At 32.5% G+C, this 12,447-nt stretch overlaps 1 protein-coding gene and 1 pseudogene across 1 annotated transcript; both read left to right on the top strand.

Annotated features, from left to right (window-relative positions):
- The first annotated feature begins 2,394 nt into the window (after window positions 1-2,394).
- LOC145609305 (protein TEEBE-like) lies at window positions 2,395-4,960 on the top strand. Its single transcript, XM_081664819.1, has 3 exons — window positions 2,395-2,494; window positions 3,261-3,758; window positions 4,440-4,960. Exons 1-3 carry the CDS (start codon window positions 2,395-2,397, stop codon window positions 4,958-4,960), a joined length of 1,119 nt encoding a protein of 372 aa, XP_081520945.1.
- Window positions 4,961-7,461: 2,501 nt separating this feature from the next.
- LOC145606903 (protein TEEBE pseudogene) lies at window positions 7,462-9,852 on the top strand (annotated as a pseudogene).
- The last annotated feature ends 2,595 nt before the right edge of the window (window positions 9,853-12,447 follow it).

The raw sequence follows: 12,447 nt of genomic DNA, 5'->3' as shown, positions 1-12,447 counted from the left end.
AAAAAAAATTGCACTAGGTCATTTTCATTGTTAGCATTTAAAGCCGCGCCTCTGACACTAACAAGTACTCTAACTTAAAGGTCGGTAGTTTTAAAGATCTGAGCATGCCCCTAAGACTCAATGGTATCATTGACTTGTTTAATTTGCATCTTTACACCAATTAAGAGTATTTCATTACTATGGAATAAAGATAGTGCAGTAACAAGTGCCCCAATAACACGACTAAACTAGATACGGAGTATAAGACGAAAAATTAGGATATTGCAATAATAACTAATAAGTGCTTTCGTGCATGATATTTGGCAGGTCAGTGTACGCAATTGGCTTTCCAGTGGCTTAAGATGCGGCACCAAATGAGGTATACATTAATGAACATGATCTATAGTTCTATACTTGTTAAGTCCATGAGAAAATCCACATGTGAATGGTGTGTTGTCCCGCATTATTTGAGTGTATAAGTAAAAGTTTGTATTGGGATGTGTATCTACATTGAAGAAAGAAGATAATTGTGTCCACTTTATAACGCTAAAGAACTACTCCCCTCATTGCCATATGGTTTCGAAGTGGAAACTCCTTCGCCATATAAAGTGGACAGTCGTAACGGATGTGGTCCAGACCCGTTTATCAATACCACTATACGTATCAGGAAAATCTTTGATATTATTAGCAAACAATATATACTAATGTGAAAAACATGAGTATAAAAATACTTATAGAAATGGAGGCATCAGCCATCATACATAAAAGTTACTACATGAAAAGATGTGCTATCTAATCGTCTAAAATCCTAATCTCAGCTTGCAGCAGAAAGAGAAAGATTAAGATCATCATCTATGCATCTTACTCACTCCAGCCTATCAATTGCATGAGGTCACGTGCCTATAAATCTAAGCCAATTCAATAACTCATTTGACTTACAAATTAATTTAAGTGTAATTACTAATTACCTTATCATATAATTAACTTATTTACTAGCTATTTATTCCAGTTATAAAGCTACACCCTTTGACTTACAACCTAAGTGTACCATACCAGGGAATCATGAGGCGAGTGAGCTAATAACACCTTACAAATTAAGGGCCTGTTCATATTTACTGAATTGAGCTGAACTGAACTGAACTGATTGGAGCTGAACTGAACTGAACTGAACTGATTGGAACTGAACTGAACTGAATTGAGCTGAAATGAATATTTTATGTGAGAGGGAAATTAAGAACTGAACTGAACTGATTGAAACTGAACTGAACTGATTGAAGCCGAACTGAACTGAACTGAATTGAAATTAAGTAAATGTGAACAGGCCCTAAGTCGGCTATAAGTTCAACGAATTGATTGCTTTGACTTTTTTTTAATAAATTGAGGTGTTGACTTTTCATTTGGAAGATGCATGGATGCATGGTTCACATGCATCGTTGCATTGTTAGCCATATCCCAACATTGTAGATTTAATTTATCCTTTGATTTGTAGACACAAATCAGACACTTTCCAACACCATTTTAATTTGATTTCACTCTTTGAATAATACTTGAAAACTACTTTCTATAATTAATTCTATAATCTCTCATAATCTTGTAGTCGAATATATACTTGATCACTCGTTAATATGGTATTACTCCTATATGTTGATTAATGAATATCGACACATATCTATTAACGCACCACATACAGGATTTACTTATTCATATTCTAGTTGTCTAAATATGTACTTCCTCCGTTTTTTTATAGTTGCAACAATTTGACTTTTACACTATATACGTGTTTCTCTTTGACTAGTTTTAACGATTTATACTTAGGTAAAAATATAGTCATGTGGGATCTTGTTCGATTCGTACCGATTTATACAATTTAAATATTTAATGTTTATAATTTTTACTTATTGATATTTAAAGATATAAACGATTGAAAATATGTACTGGCAAGCGTGAAAAGAGGAGTGTTGCAAGTATAAAAAAAAAACAGAGGAAGTATAAAACATGTGCATTTGACTATTACGAATACTGTAATATTTTCCAATAAATACAATACACTAAATTACATACATGTATATATAACAAAACAAAATTAAATATATTGGATCTCGATCTCAATCTTTTTGCTTGTTATTTCTCCTTGTGTGTGTCCTATCCGCTTTCATGCAATGCATATTGTATATAAACCGAATTGAATAAAGTTGAGTAAAGAAGTTAAGAGAATAAAACCTAGGATGCAAAAAACTAAAGGAGACAAGTTAACACTTCTCATGGCATATATTTCTCAAGTCATTATTTCACAATCAATGCTAGTATCATGATGGTGAATTAACAGCTTATTTATATGGTTTATTTTTCATCGTCAATTGCAATTGCACAATTTAGGGATCTCTTCTCCCTCTTTCTCTCTTATACAAGAAAATAATGATGGCTTCTTATCAAAATCTTTGCCTTGTTATGCTCATTTTGTTGATAAGCAGCAGCAGTTATTTTGCTTCTCCAGTTAACACCGCCCCTCGCGATGGTGAGTTTTGCAAATATTTAAATATTTTTAATTTAAACAAGTACGTACTTTAATAGCAAACATATAGTCATTGTTATGATGCAAAACTGATCTCTTTTTAATGGCGAATTGCTGTCATCACAACTTCACAACCTTCGCAAATAGATTGTTAGCTTAGTTGGTTAAAGTATATATATACACATTTACAAATACATGTATTTTTTATTTTTCTTAGACAAATGAAATGCATCATTTTTTCAACAAAGCGATGATGTCCCTCCTTAAAAGTAGTTAAAGTCCTCCATTAGTGCATGTGAAGTAATTTACGACCTATCACTTGCATAGTTGCATTGGGCTCACTATAATGGTTTGGTCTTATTGTATGCCGGATCAAGATAGGTGGTATACATTGTACCAACCCAAAAAACAATTGATTGACTAGAATGATAAACATTATTACATTTTTTTTTTTAACTGTATTTTCACTAAGATATGATTTATACGAATATAGTAAACTTAATTTACTAGAATAAGTAGTAGTAAAGTGAAATTAATGAGTCATACTAAGCAAAAACTTAGCCTAATTAAAGTTCATCAAAAATGAGATGAGGAGAAAAAGGCCTAAGTCATTACTAATCTTATCATATGTAATTAAATCATATTTATTTCAAATAAAAAGAAGTTAAAATTTTGTGTTGATCATTTTTTTATTGATCTAATCATACATGTATATACACTAGTACTAGGATTCTAATTTCTGTTTTTTTTTCTTCCCCCAAATATATAGGACTTCTTCCCAATGGAAATTTTGAAGAAGGACCAAAACCATCAAACCTCAACAAGAAGGTAATTGTAGGCAAATACTCCCTTCCCAAATGGGTGAAAAAGGGCTTAGTGCAATATATATCAGGTGGACCTCAACCAGGTGGCTTCTACTTTGCTGTTCCACGTGGCGTCCACGCCATAAGGCTAGGGAATCAAGCCTCAATATCTCAATTTATAAGAGTTAAAAAAGGATCATTCTACACTCTCACCTTTAGTGCAACAAAGACTTGTGTTGAAGAGGAGGTTTTAAGGGTTTCGGCTTCAAAAGAAACCACGGATCTACCCATTCAAACAATGTATAGTAGTGATGGAGGTGATACTTATGCTTGGGCATTTCAAGCAACTTCTAATATTGTCAAGGTCACTTTCTACAATCCTCATGTTCAAGAAGATCCTACTTGTGGACCACTCTTGGATGCTATTGCTATCAAGGAGATGTTGCCTCTTCCCAAACCAATAGGTATTACAATTTTTATTCATTTACTTATTACTTTCTCTGTCTCTAAATTGTTTTTCATTTTTAACTTTTTTGTGAGACAATCACTGTCTAAATAGGAAGAACTTTAGAGACAATGAATATTCCTCTATATTTATTATATCTACGATTTGCTTAACTTATTCTATTTTACTCCGTAATAATTTACAAATATCTTAAAAGTTTTTCTACACAAATTGTAAACTCTAATGTCCTCTTTAACTTTTTTAATTTATACTGCATAAATGTATTTCGTTCAATAAAAATCAATATTAAGTACATACTTAGGGCCTGTTCTCTTCAGTTTAAGTTCAGTTCAGTTCAATTCAGTTCCTAATTTCCTCATCTCATAAAATATTCAGTTCAATTCAATTCAGCTCAGTTCAGTAAATCAGAATAGGCCCTTAGCTTCTATGAACATATATAGAACTAGTGATCGATCAATCCAATCAAGTGAGATCAATTTAGATTAGCAAAAATTAATATGATTTTTCATAAGTGAACATTAATTTTTACAATTGAAATACACGCGTTGATAATATGGGGAATGAGCAATATCATAATGTTGAAACATTTACCTTCACTTGCATTATGACATAATATATATAGATTTTTTTTTTTTTTTTTTCCAAAATTGAACTTATAGTAATTACTCTTTGCATGCAGGAAACATTGTTAAAAACGGAGACTTTGAAATAGGTCCTCACGTATTCAAGAATTTCTCAACCGGTGTACTTATATCCCCACATTCGATGGACGTAGTTTCACCACTCCCTGCCTGGATTGTTGAATCTCTTAAACCTGTAAAATACGTCGATTCAGCACACTTCTTTGTACCTTCAGGGTCTGCTGCCATTGAGTTGATAGGAGGAAGAGAAAGCGCGATAGCTCAAATCATAAGAACAACTCCTAACAAGCATTACCTCCTAAGCTTCACTATTGGAGACGCGGAGAATGGTTGCACTGGCTCAATGATGGTAGAAGCATTCGCGGCAATGGAGAATGTGGTTGCGCACCATGAGTCTCATGGAAAGGGTAGTTTTACACATGCAAGTCTCAAGTTTCAGGCTATGTCATTTAGAACTAGGTTGACATTTTGGAGCTCAATGTATCATACTAAAGCTCATGATTTTGGATCCATGTGTGGTCCTGTCTTGGATGATGTTAAGGTGGTACCTCTTTATTGATTATTGTCATAGTAAACATTTAAAATGATTTTCGGTACATGATATTTATCAAATTTATTTAAAATATCATGAAATATAAGTGTAATAATTTAGAATTACTTACCATTATATGTGTACAATCGTACATTACAAATGTATTGAGGTTATTGTATTCTTTGTAGTAACTTCATTCTTAATTGCACATTTGTTAAATAAAATGTGTTTGCTTCCTTGACTAATTCCTTCTTTAATCGTTTGCTACTTGTATTAATCACGGTAGATATGCAAATCCTTTTGACAGAAAATATTGGAGTAAGACTTAATTTGTAGTGCCTTTGAGGATGTTGTGGCTCTAATTGGACTATTTAGTTGCCCCCTAACGAGACGTTCTCTTGCAAGTTGGTTAGTGTTTATTGATTGTAATTATTCTCCATTTTGAGAATATTAAGGGTCTATTATGTTCATATTATTTTCATTTATTTCAGGTCTAATAAATTGTGATAAGTTAAGTTAAATTCAGTTAAGTTCCGATAAAATAAATCAGGAAAAATAGGTTGTGATAAGGGTTAACTAAGCTATGTGCAAATTACAACTAAAATAAGTTTTTCAGTTACATTCAGACAAGCTCGGTAAGTTTATATAAACTCAAATAAGTAAATATCAGCTAAATGAGCACACCCAAAGAAGTAACTCACAATTATTGTTCATTATTCATGGAGGCTTTATTTCATATCAGAGCTGATCGAATTATCTTGATCTGAGGCATTGCTAGGGAGCCTAAGAAAGATATCTCTAGCTTTCTTTAGGAATCCATTTTCTATATGATATGGAAACAATGAAGAAGGGGGACAAAGCCATCAAATTAAACATAAAGAACAATGCAAGTAATGAAAGAGAATTTTTCCCACATTCAATAGGAGAAAAAGGGGCATAATATTTTTCTAAGCTACATAATTTAACCTCTTTGTACTATACAATTTTTTTAACATAATGGCTTATATGGATAGTTGAACGTGTTGCAAAGATGTAAGCAAAGATGTCTCCATGTACTATAGATGTAAGCAAAGATGTCTCCATGGACTCCATGATTTAAGTTACTCCGAGTTTGGTCTTCTATCTAAATAGCGTAACATAAAACTTGTGTCTCAATGTACAACTTTGTCAATAAATATCTTTAAATATACAATGAAAGTAGCTCAACAACAATTTACTTGATAATATTTGCACACATTTAAGAAATTTGTAATATACCTAGTCAAATTAGTACATTCAAGAAAAAAATTAGATGCTTATTATTTGTATCTTAATGGCTACATATATCATTACCCTAAATTACATACCAATTACAAGTAGCTTATTTGTTTTCGACCTTCTTGTTACGTTCCATTAATAAATGTTACTCAATTAAGTTAGTTTGGATTTTCATGGCACTCATCAATTGCCCTATGGAGCTTTTAATTAATATGAAGATTGGAATCTTGGGTAAGTGCTATTTGGAATTTTGAGCCAAGGTGTCTCCCTAATCAATCATCAATCTCGAGTTCGTTCTTTGAAATATTTGTTGCTTTTTGGATTACTTGTACTTAAATGGTATATAATTAATAAATAATAAAGAATGAAGGGCTTAGAAAAAAAAATTTTTGCATATATGAATGGTTGCAGTGTAATGCTCTGCAGCAGGTTTGAGTATATATTAGTATACAAAAAAAATAAAGGTTCATATGATACGTAGCACTCTCCTTTCTCATTTAAAGAGCTTTTCATTATCATGCAATTTTTTTATGTTAATAATCTTTAAATAATATTTGAACTCACGGCCTCAATTCTAGATACGGAGTGATAAAGACTTTCACAGTACAGTTAAACTATGTCATATGATATGTATTTTTTTAAAAATAATACGGAGTATATAAACAAATATAATGTAGTATATAAAGAATGAATTAATGTTAGAGATATGAGATACCGAAAAACATATGTGTGTGATAAATTTATCCAATAAGTCGGGGTTCAAATCAATTAATTTCAACTTTCTATTGTATAATATGTTTTTGGAAACTATTTATGCAATAACTCTCAACGTGCTATTGTGTCGTTAATTTGTTGTATTGTTCTATACACCAAATTACCAAAATATACAACACGAAATTAAATAAGAAAGAAAACAATTCTGAACAGAACGATATGTCTAGCTTGAAGTTGAAGGTCATAGTTGACTAGAGAGTTACGAGCTCCCCCAGATAAGTGTGTAAAACGAAGCTTATTAACACACCAATTCAGAAAGAAAGAGGAAGGATATTAGAGGCAATCCAACATAACTCACGGCTTATATAGTGGACTAAACCACGAGATTATTTCAATTTCCAATTCATTTTCACTCAAATCCTTACTCTTTTCATGATAACATTCAATAATGCTACAACATCTCTCGAGTAGTATATATTGCTAATCTCATTGTTTAGATTAAGTGCACATTTTCGAGACCTCGGTCGTTCTCTTTTCTTCTCATTTTCTCTCTCAAAATGCCTTCGTCTTCGCTTAGTCTTGTGTTTGTATTCGTCCTAATAAGTTGCAGTGATTATTTTGCTTCTTCAATCAATGCTACTGTGCTTGATGGTGAGTACTAATTGATCTGAAAATATTAAGTACAAAAAAAATGAGCATATAATTATGTAGAAGAGTTTTAATCTGAGGTATTAGGTACCTATGTAGACGAGTTTTAATCTGAGGTATTAGGTACCATGCATCTTTGCCTAAGACTTTATCATAATAATTTATTAGATAGTTATAAATGATTTTGTGTCTGTTTTTTTAATAGCATTTATGAAGTATATTTTAATTACCACTTGATCATTGTTTAGTATGTTAATAAACAATGTTTATATGCTCTCTCATTAGGATAATGTGTTACCAGCAAAACTTTGAGGACTAACATTAGTAACATAGTACAGAAATAGAAAAATATGCAAGAATTCATACTCCGAAGATGTATTTACTGATATATTAGCGCGATTGTATTAGAAAAGGTCGAATCATTTACTATAATTTTTTATGTACACATAAGTTGCTTAAGTCTTTCAATATGTTAAAGATGGAAAATAAAGTATAAGGCTAGATATGCAGAGACAAATGTAGATGTATTACGTTCAGTTAAACGTTTGTTACATCACTATATTTCTAATTTGTCATATTTATTTTTAAGTCGTCAATCTACTAGTATGGAGTAAGAGTTACATGTTGAGTCCAGAATTTTGAAGTGTGCATGAGCATACAAGCATGAACTTCTTGTTTGGCTTTGTGAGCTTTGAGACATTTTATGTTCATCATCTATGGAAACTTCTAGAAGAACTCGAGTCCGATTGGGCTGCTTAATTAACCCTACATTGGCTAGCTTTTAAATTTGAAATGAGCTATGAATTTTTTAAATTTACTAGTGAGACCAACAAACACATGTTTAATTAACATATTTTTTATGTTACAAACAGGACTTCTTCCAAATGGAAACTTTGAACAAGCACCAAAGCCATCAGACTTAAAGGGCACAGTAATCAAAGGAAAATACTCCCTCCCAAAATGGGTGAAGAAGGGCTTGGTAGAGTTCATATCAGGTGGACCTCAACCGGGTGGCTTCTTTTTCGCGGTTCCACGAGGTGTCCACGCTATAAGGCTAGGAAATGAGGCCTCGGTACATCAATATGTGAGAGTTAAGAAAGGTTCATATTACTCCCTTACTTTTAGTGCAACAAGAACTTGTGCCCTAGATGAGGTCTTAGGGGTTTCTGCTTCTAATGACTCCGCCGATTTACCCATCCAAACATTGTATAGTAGCAATGGAGGAGATACTTATGCTTGGGCTTTCGAGGCCACTTCTCAAATTGTTAAGGTTGCGTTTCATAACCCGGGTAAGGAAGAAAACCCTGAATGTGGACCGCTTATGGATGCCATTGCAATCAAAGAGATGGCACCACTTCCAAAACCCATAGGTAAGATCAATTTGAACATTTTTATATTGAGAATTATGCAATTATTTTTGGTTCGAGTGAGTTACAATCGTTACATGAAGTTTAAAATTATAATAGGGAGAACGGTACAATGTACAAACTTTTGATTTATTGTATACATGTTATAATTAATGTTTGTCACACTAGGCCAAGACTGGCCTCATGAATTGGTAGAATAACGCGAATTAAGTGAGAACTTTTACGACAAAATTATATAATTCATTGTTTGTGCTATTAATTCTATATTTAGCTTCTTATATCTTCATAAATTCGTAACCTTTAGAGATACATTAAACAATTTTCTTACGTGTTTGTTATTTCTTTTAGGAAATATGGTGAAGAATGGAGACTTTGAAATTGGTCCACATGTTTTCAAAAACTTCTCAACAGGAGTCCTCCTCCTTCCACATGCCCATGATTATATAACTCCACTTCCTGGTTGGATTATTGAATCACTAAAACCAGTCAAGTACATTGATTCAACACATTTCTTTGTGCCCTCAAAATCCTTTGCTGTTGAATTAGTAGGAGGAAGAGAGAGCGCGATAGCTCAAATCATAAGAACGGTTAAAGATCAATTCTACCTCCTCACCTTCAAAGTCGGAGATGCCAAAAATGGATGCACTGGACCTATGTTAGTGGAAGCATTCGCGGCCAAAGATACAGTTAAAGTTGACTATGAATCCAAGGGAAAGGGTGGTTTCACTTCTGCAAGTCTTAAATTTAAGGCAATCTCAGATAGAACTAGGTTAACCTTTTGGAGTTCTTATTATCACAACACAGTTGATTTTACTCACATGTGTGGTCCTGTCTTGGACGATGTTAGGGTTGTGCCCTTTCACTAATTGCAAGGGACTAAAGGAATATTACGTATGATTAAAGATTATTTTGTAAGTGATTATTACGAATGGAATAATATGTTATAGGAATTAAAGCTAGATTATTTTGTATGCCACGATTTCTATACAAGGAAATTTAAGACATCATGGTTTCAAGTTTTCAACAAAGCATGTATTATGAAATGAAATTATATAAGATATAGTATTGTGAAATGATCTTTTGCACAAGGGTCTTGGAATATTTGGATTGAAATTTATTCCTTTTTAATAATTTCAAAATACAGCTTATGTGTAAGGCATGAATTACGTACAAAGTGTAAGTCGTCATAGATTTACCTTATGAATTTGCTTCTATCTTTATTATCATCAAATAATTTGCCTCTAAAAAAGTTAATTATCCTGAATCTTATACTCATTCTAACAAAATTATCATGGTGATGATGCATTTTCATTAGCAAATAATTAATTAGCCGATCATTCAAATCAGATCATTTCATCCCCTTCAAGAAATCGGTCACAAGTATTTTTGGACGTTAAGCTAAGTGACGTTTTAAAGGGCATTTTAATTAGGACATCATGCAAAATATGTGAATAGTGCTTGACCTTTTTTAGCGTATCAGGTTAAATGTATGCACTTCTTCCCACTTTCCTCTTTAGTGACACCTTGCTAAATCCATTATGTTTACATCCCATGATAATTCTATAGTTGTTATTAGTTTATGTTAGTTATGTATAATATTTGACCAAAAGGCAAAGATAACTTGTTAAGTAGATTTGGAATCTCAACGGAATTCTCTTAAAGCCCCACTTTCTAGGAAGGATATGACCAAATATCTAGCAACATTCTAAGGTAAACCAGCTAGTCTGTATTACACTCTTTAATCATAACGTATTAACAAGCCATATGATAGTATAATACATAGCTTTAATTACAACAAAATAATATCTATAGCAATTAAAGTTGAGGTGTTAAGTTCATGTGATCAAAGTATATATTAATATTATTGTTTAAGTAGTTAAATTGAAATATTAACTCCCAACAGAAGTAGAGTGTTGTTTGTAGTGTAGTACGACAGAAACCGAGCAAGAAGGAAGGGAATATACCTTAAATAAGAAGCAACTCTTAGTATAGGACAGTGTGAGCAGTAATTAGTGATTAAGAGGAGACATTGTAACATATCTCACGGCTTATTTGGTGGACTCACGCACTACATGATTCCATTCCGATCCTTCCACTATTCTTTTGCCTCCCCATTATTATTTCACTTCACATTCATTGCTTTGCCAGCCTGAATCTCATTTTGTTGATTCTGATTTTGTGATTATGTATCCGAATCTCGTATCCCTCCATCCTAATTTAGTTATCACACAATTCCCTATGTTTATAAATATTCGTCTTTTATCGAAAATTTTTGACCTAGTGCCATTGTGGAGTTGTGGTTGACGACACAGGGAGACTGTGTCGTCTGTGTATGATAGGTCAATAGCTCATAGATTCAAATTTTAATCCTCAACCCCAATTAGTAATTTGTGTGCTCTTATGACTCATTCAAACCAAAAAAAAGTAAAAAAAGTCTTGCATTCAATATCACGGGAAGGTTACTGGTTTATTTATATTTTTACAATTTGATAAACGTATTTTGTTTTTCAAGCAGATTAACTTGTATTTTCTCAATAATATTTCTATATAAAATTGAAAATTTCAAATCCGCACCCCCCCTCCCCCTCAACAGCTCAACCCATGCGGTGTTCACCCTTCGCTAACGCTCTTTCTCTCAAACACTCACTTCATACTCTATGTGATGTATTTGACGACCCTTTTAGTTTTTACCCACCGACTGTACCTATGTTACACTATTATGTATCAAAAGTTTTTACTCCTTTCGTTCCATTTTAAATTTTCCAATTTATGATGTTTAAAAAATGGAAATTTTGACAATTACCACCTTCTGTTATGTCCATTTTAGTAATTACCACCTTCTATTTTTTTTTTTTTTTTTTTTTTTTGAAAATTACCACCTTCTATTTTCAAAAACATCAAAAGTTACCACCTTCTTGCCCCCCAACTACCACGTGACGTCATTTTGAGCCCATTCTTTCCCCTTTCCTCCCTATTTCCCTCACATTTCTCATTCCTAATTGGATTCACATCTTCCCTTTCACTTTTTTCCCCCAAACCACAAATAAGTGTTCGTCAATTTTAATTTGGAGGAGTGAATTGAAGTGTTTTTGATTGTTTGGGGGAAAAGAAGTGAAAGGGGGGATGAGAATCGAGTTAGGAATGAGAAATGTGAGGAAAATAGGGAGAAAAGGGAAAGAATGAACCCAAAATGACATCACGTGGTAGTTGAGGGGCAAGAAGGTGGTAACTTTTGATGTTATTGAAAATAGAAGGTGGTAATTTTCAAAAAAAAAAAAAATACAAGGTGGTAATTGCTTAAATGGACATAACAGAAGGTGGTAATTGTCAAATTTTCCTTAAAAAATTGGTGTCAAGGTTTCAATAACTACAAAAGACGAATTTAATCTCAATGTTAATTGGTCAAACTTAAAAAGTGGGAAGCATCATGATAAATAATGTTCCTTAAATTTTTTCTCACTAAATATTACAATTAAGGAGTAGCTTATAATTATTTAATCAAAGTTTTGAATGTACTAAACAACGAAC

Source organism: Chenopodium album, chromosome 23 (assembly GCF_948465745.1).
Source record: "Chenopodium album chromosome 23, dcCheAlbu1.1, whole genome shotgun sequence".
In the NCBI taxonomy this organism is placed as follows: domain Eukaryota; kingdom Viridiplantae; phylum Streptophyta; class Magnoliopsida; order Caryophyllales; family Amaranthaceae; genus Chenopodium; species Chenopodium album.
Note: the sequence above shows the minus strand (reverse complement) of the source record. Positions and strands in the feature narration are given on the sequence as shown.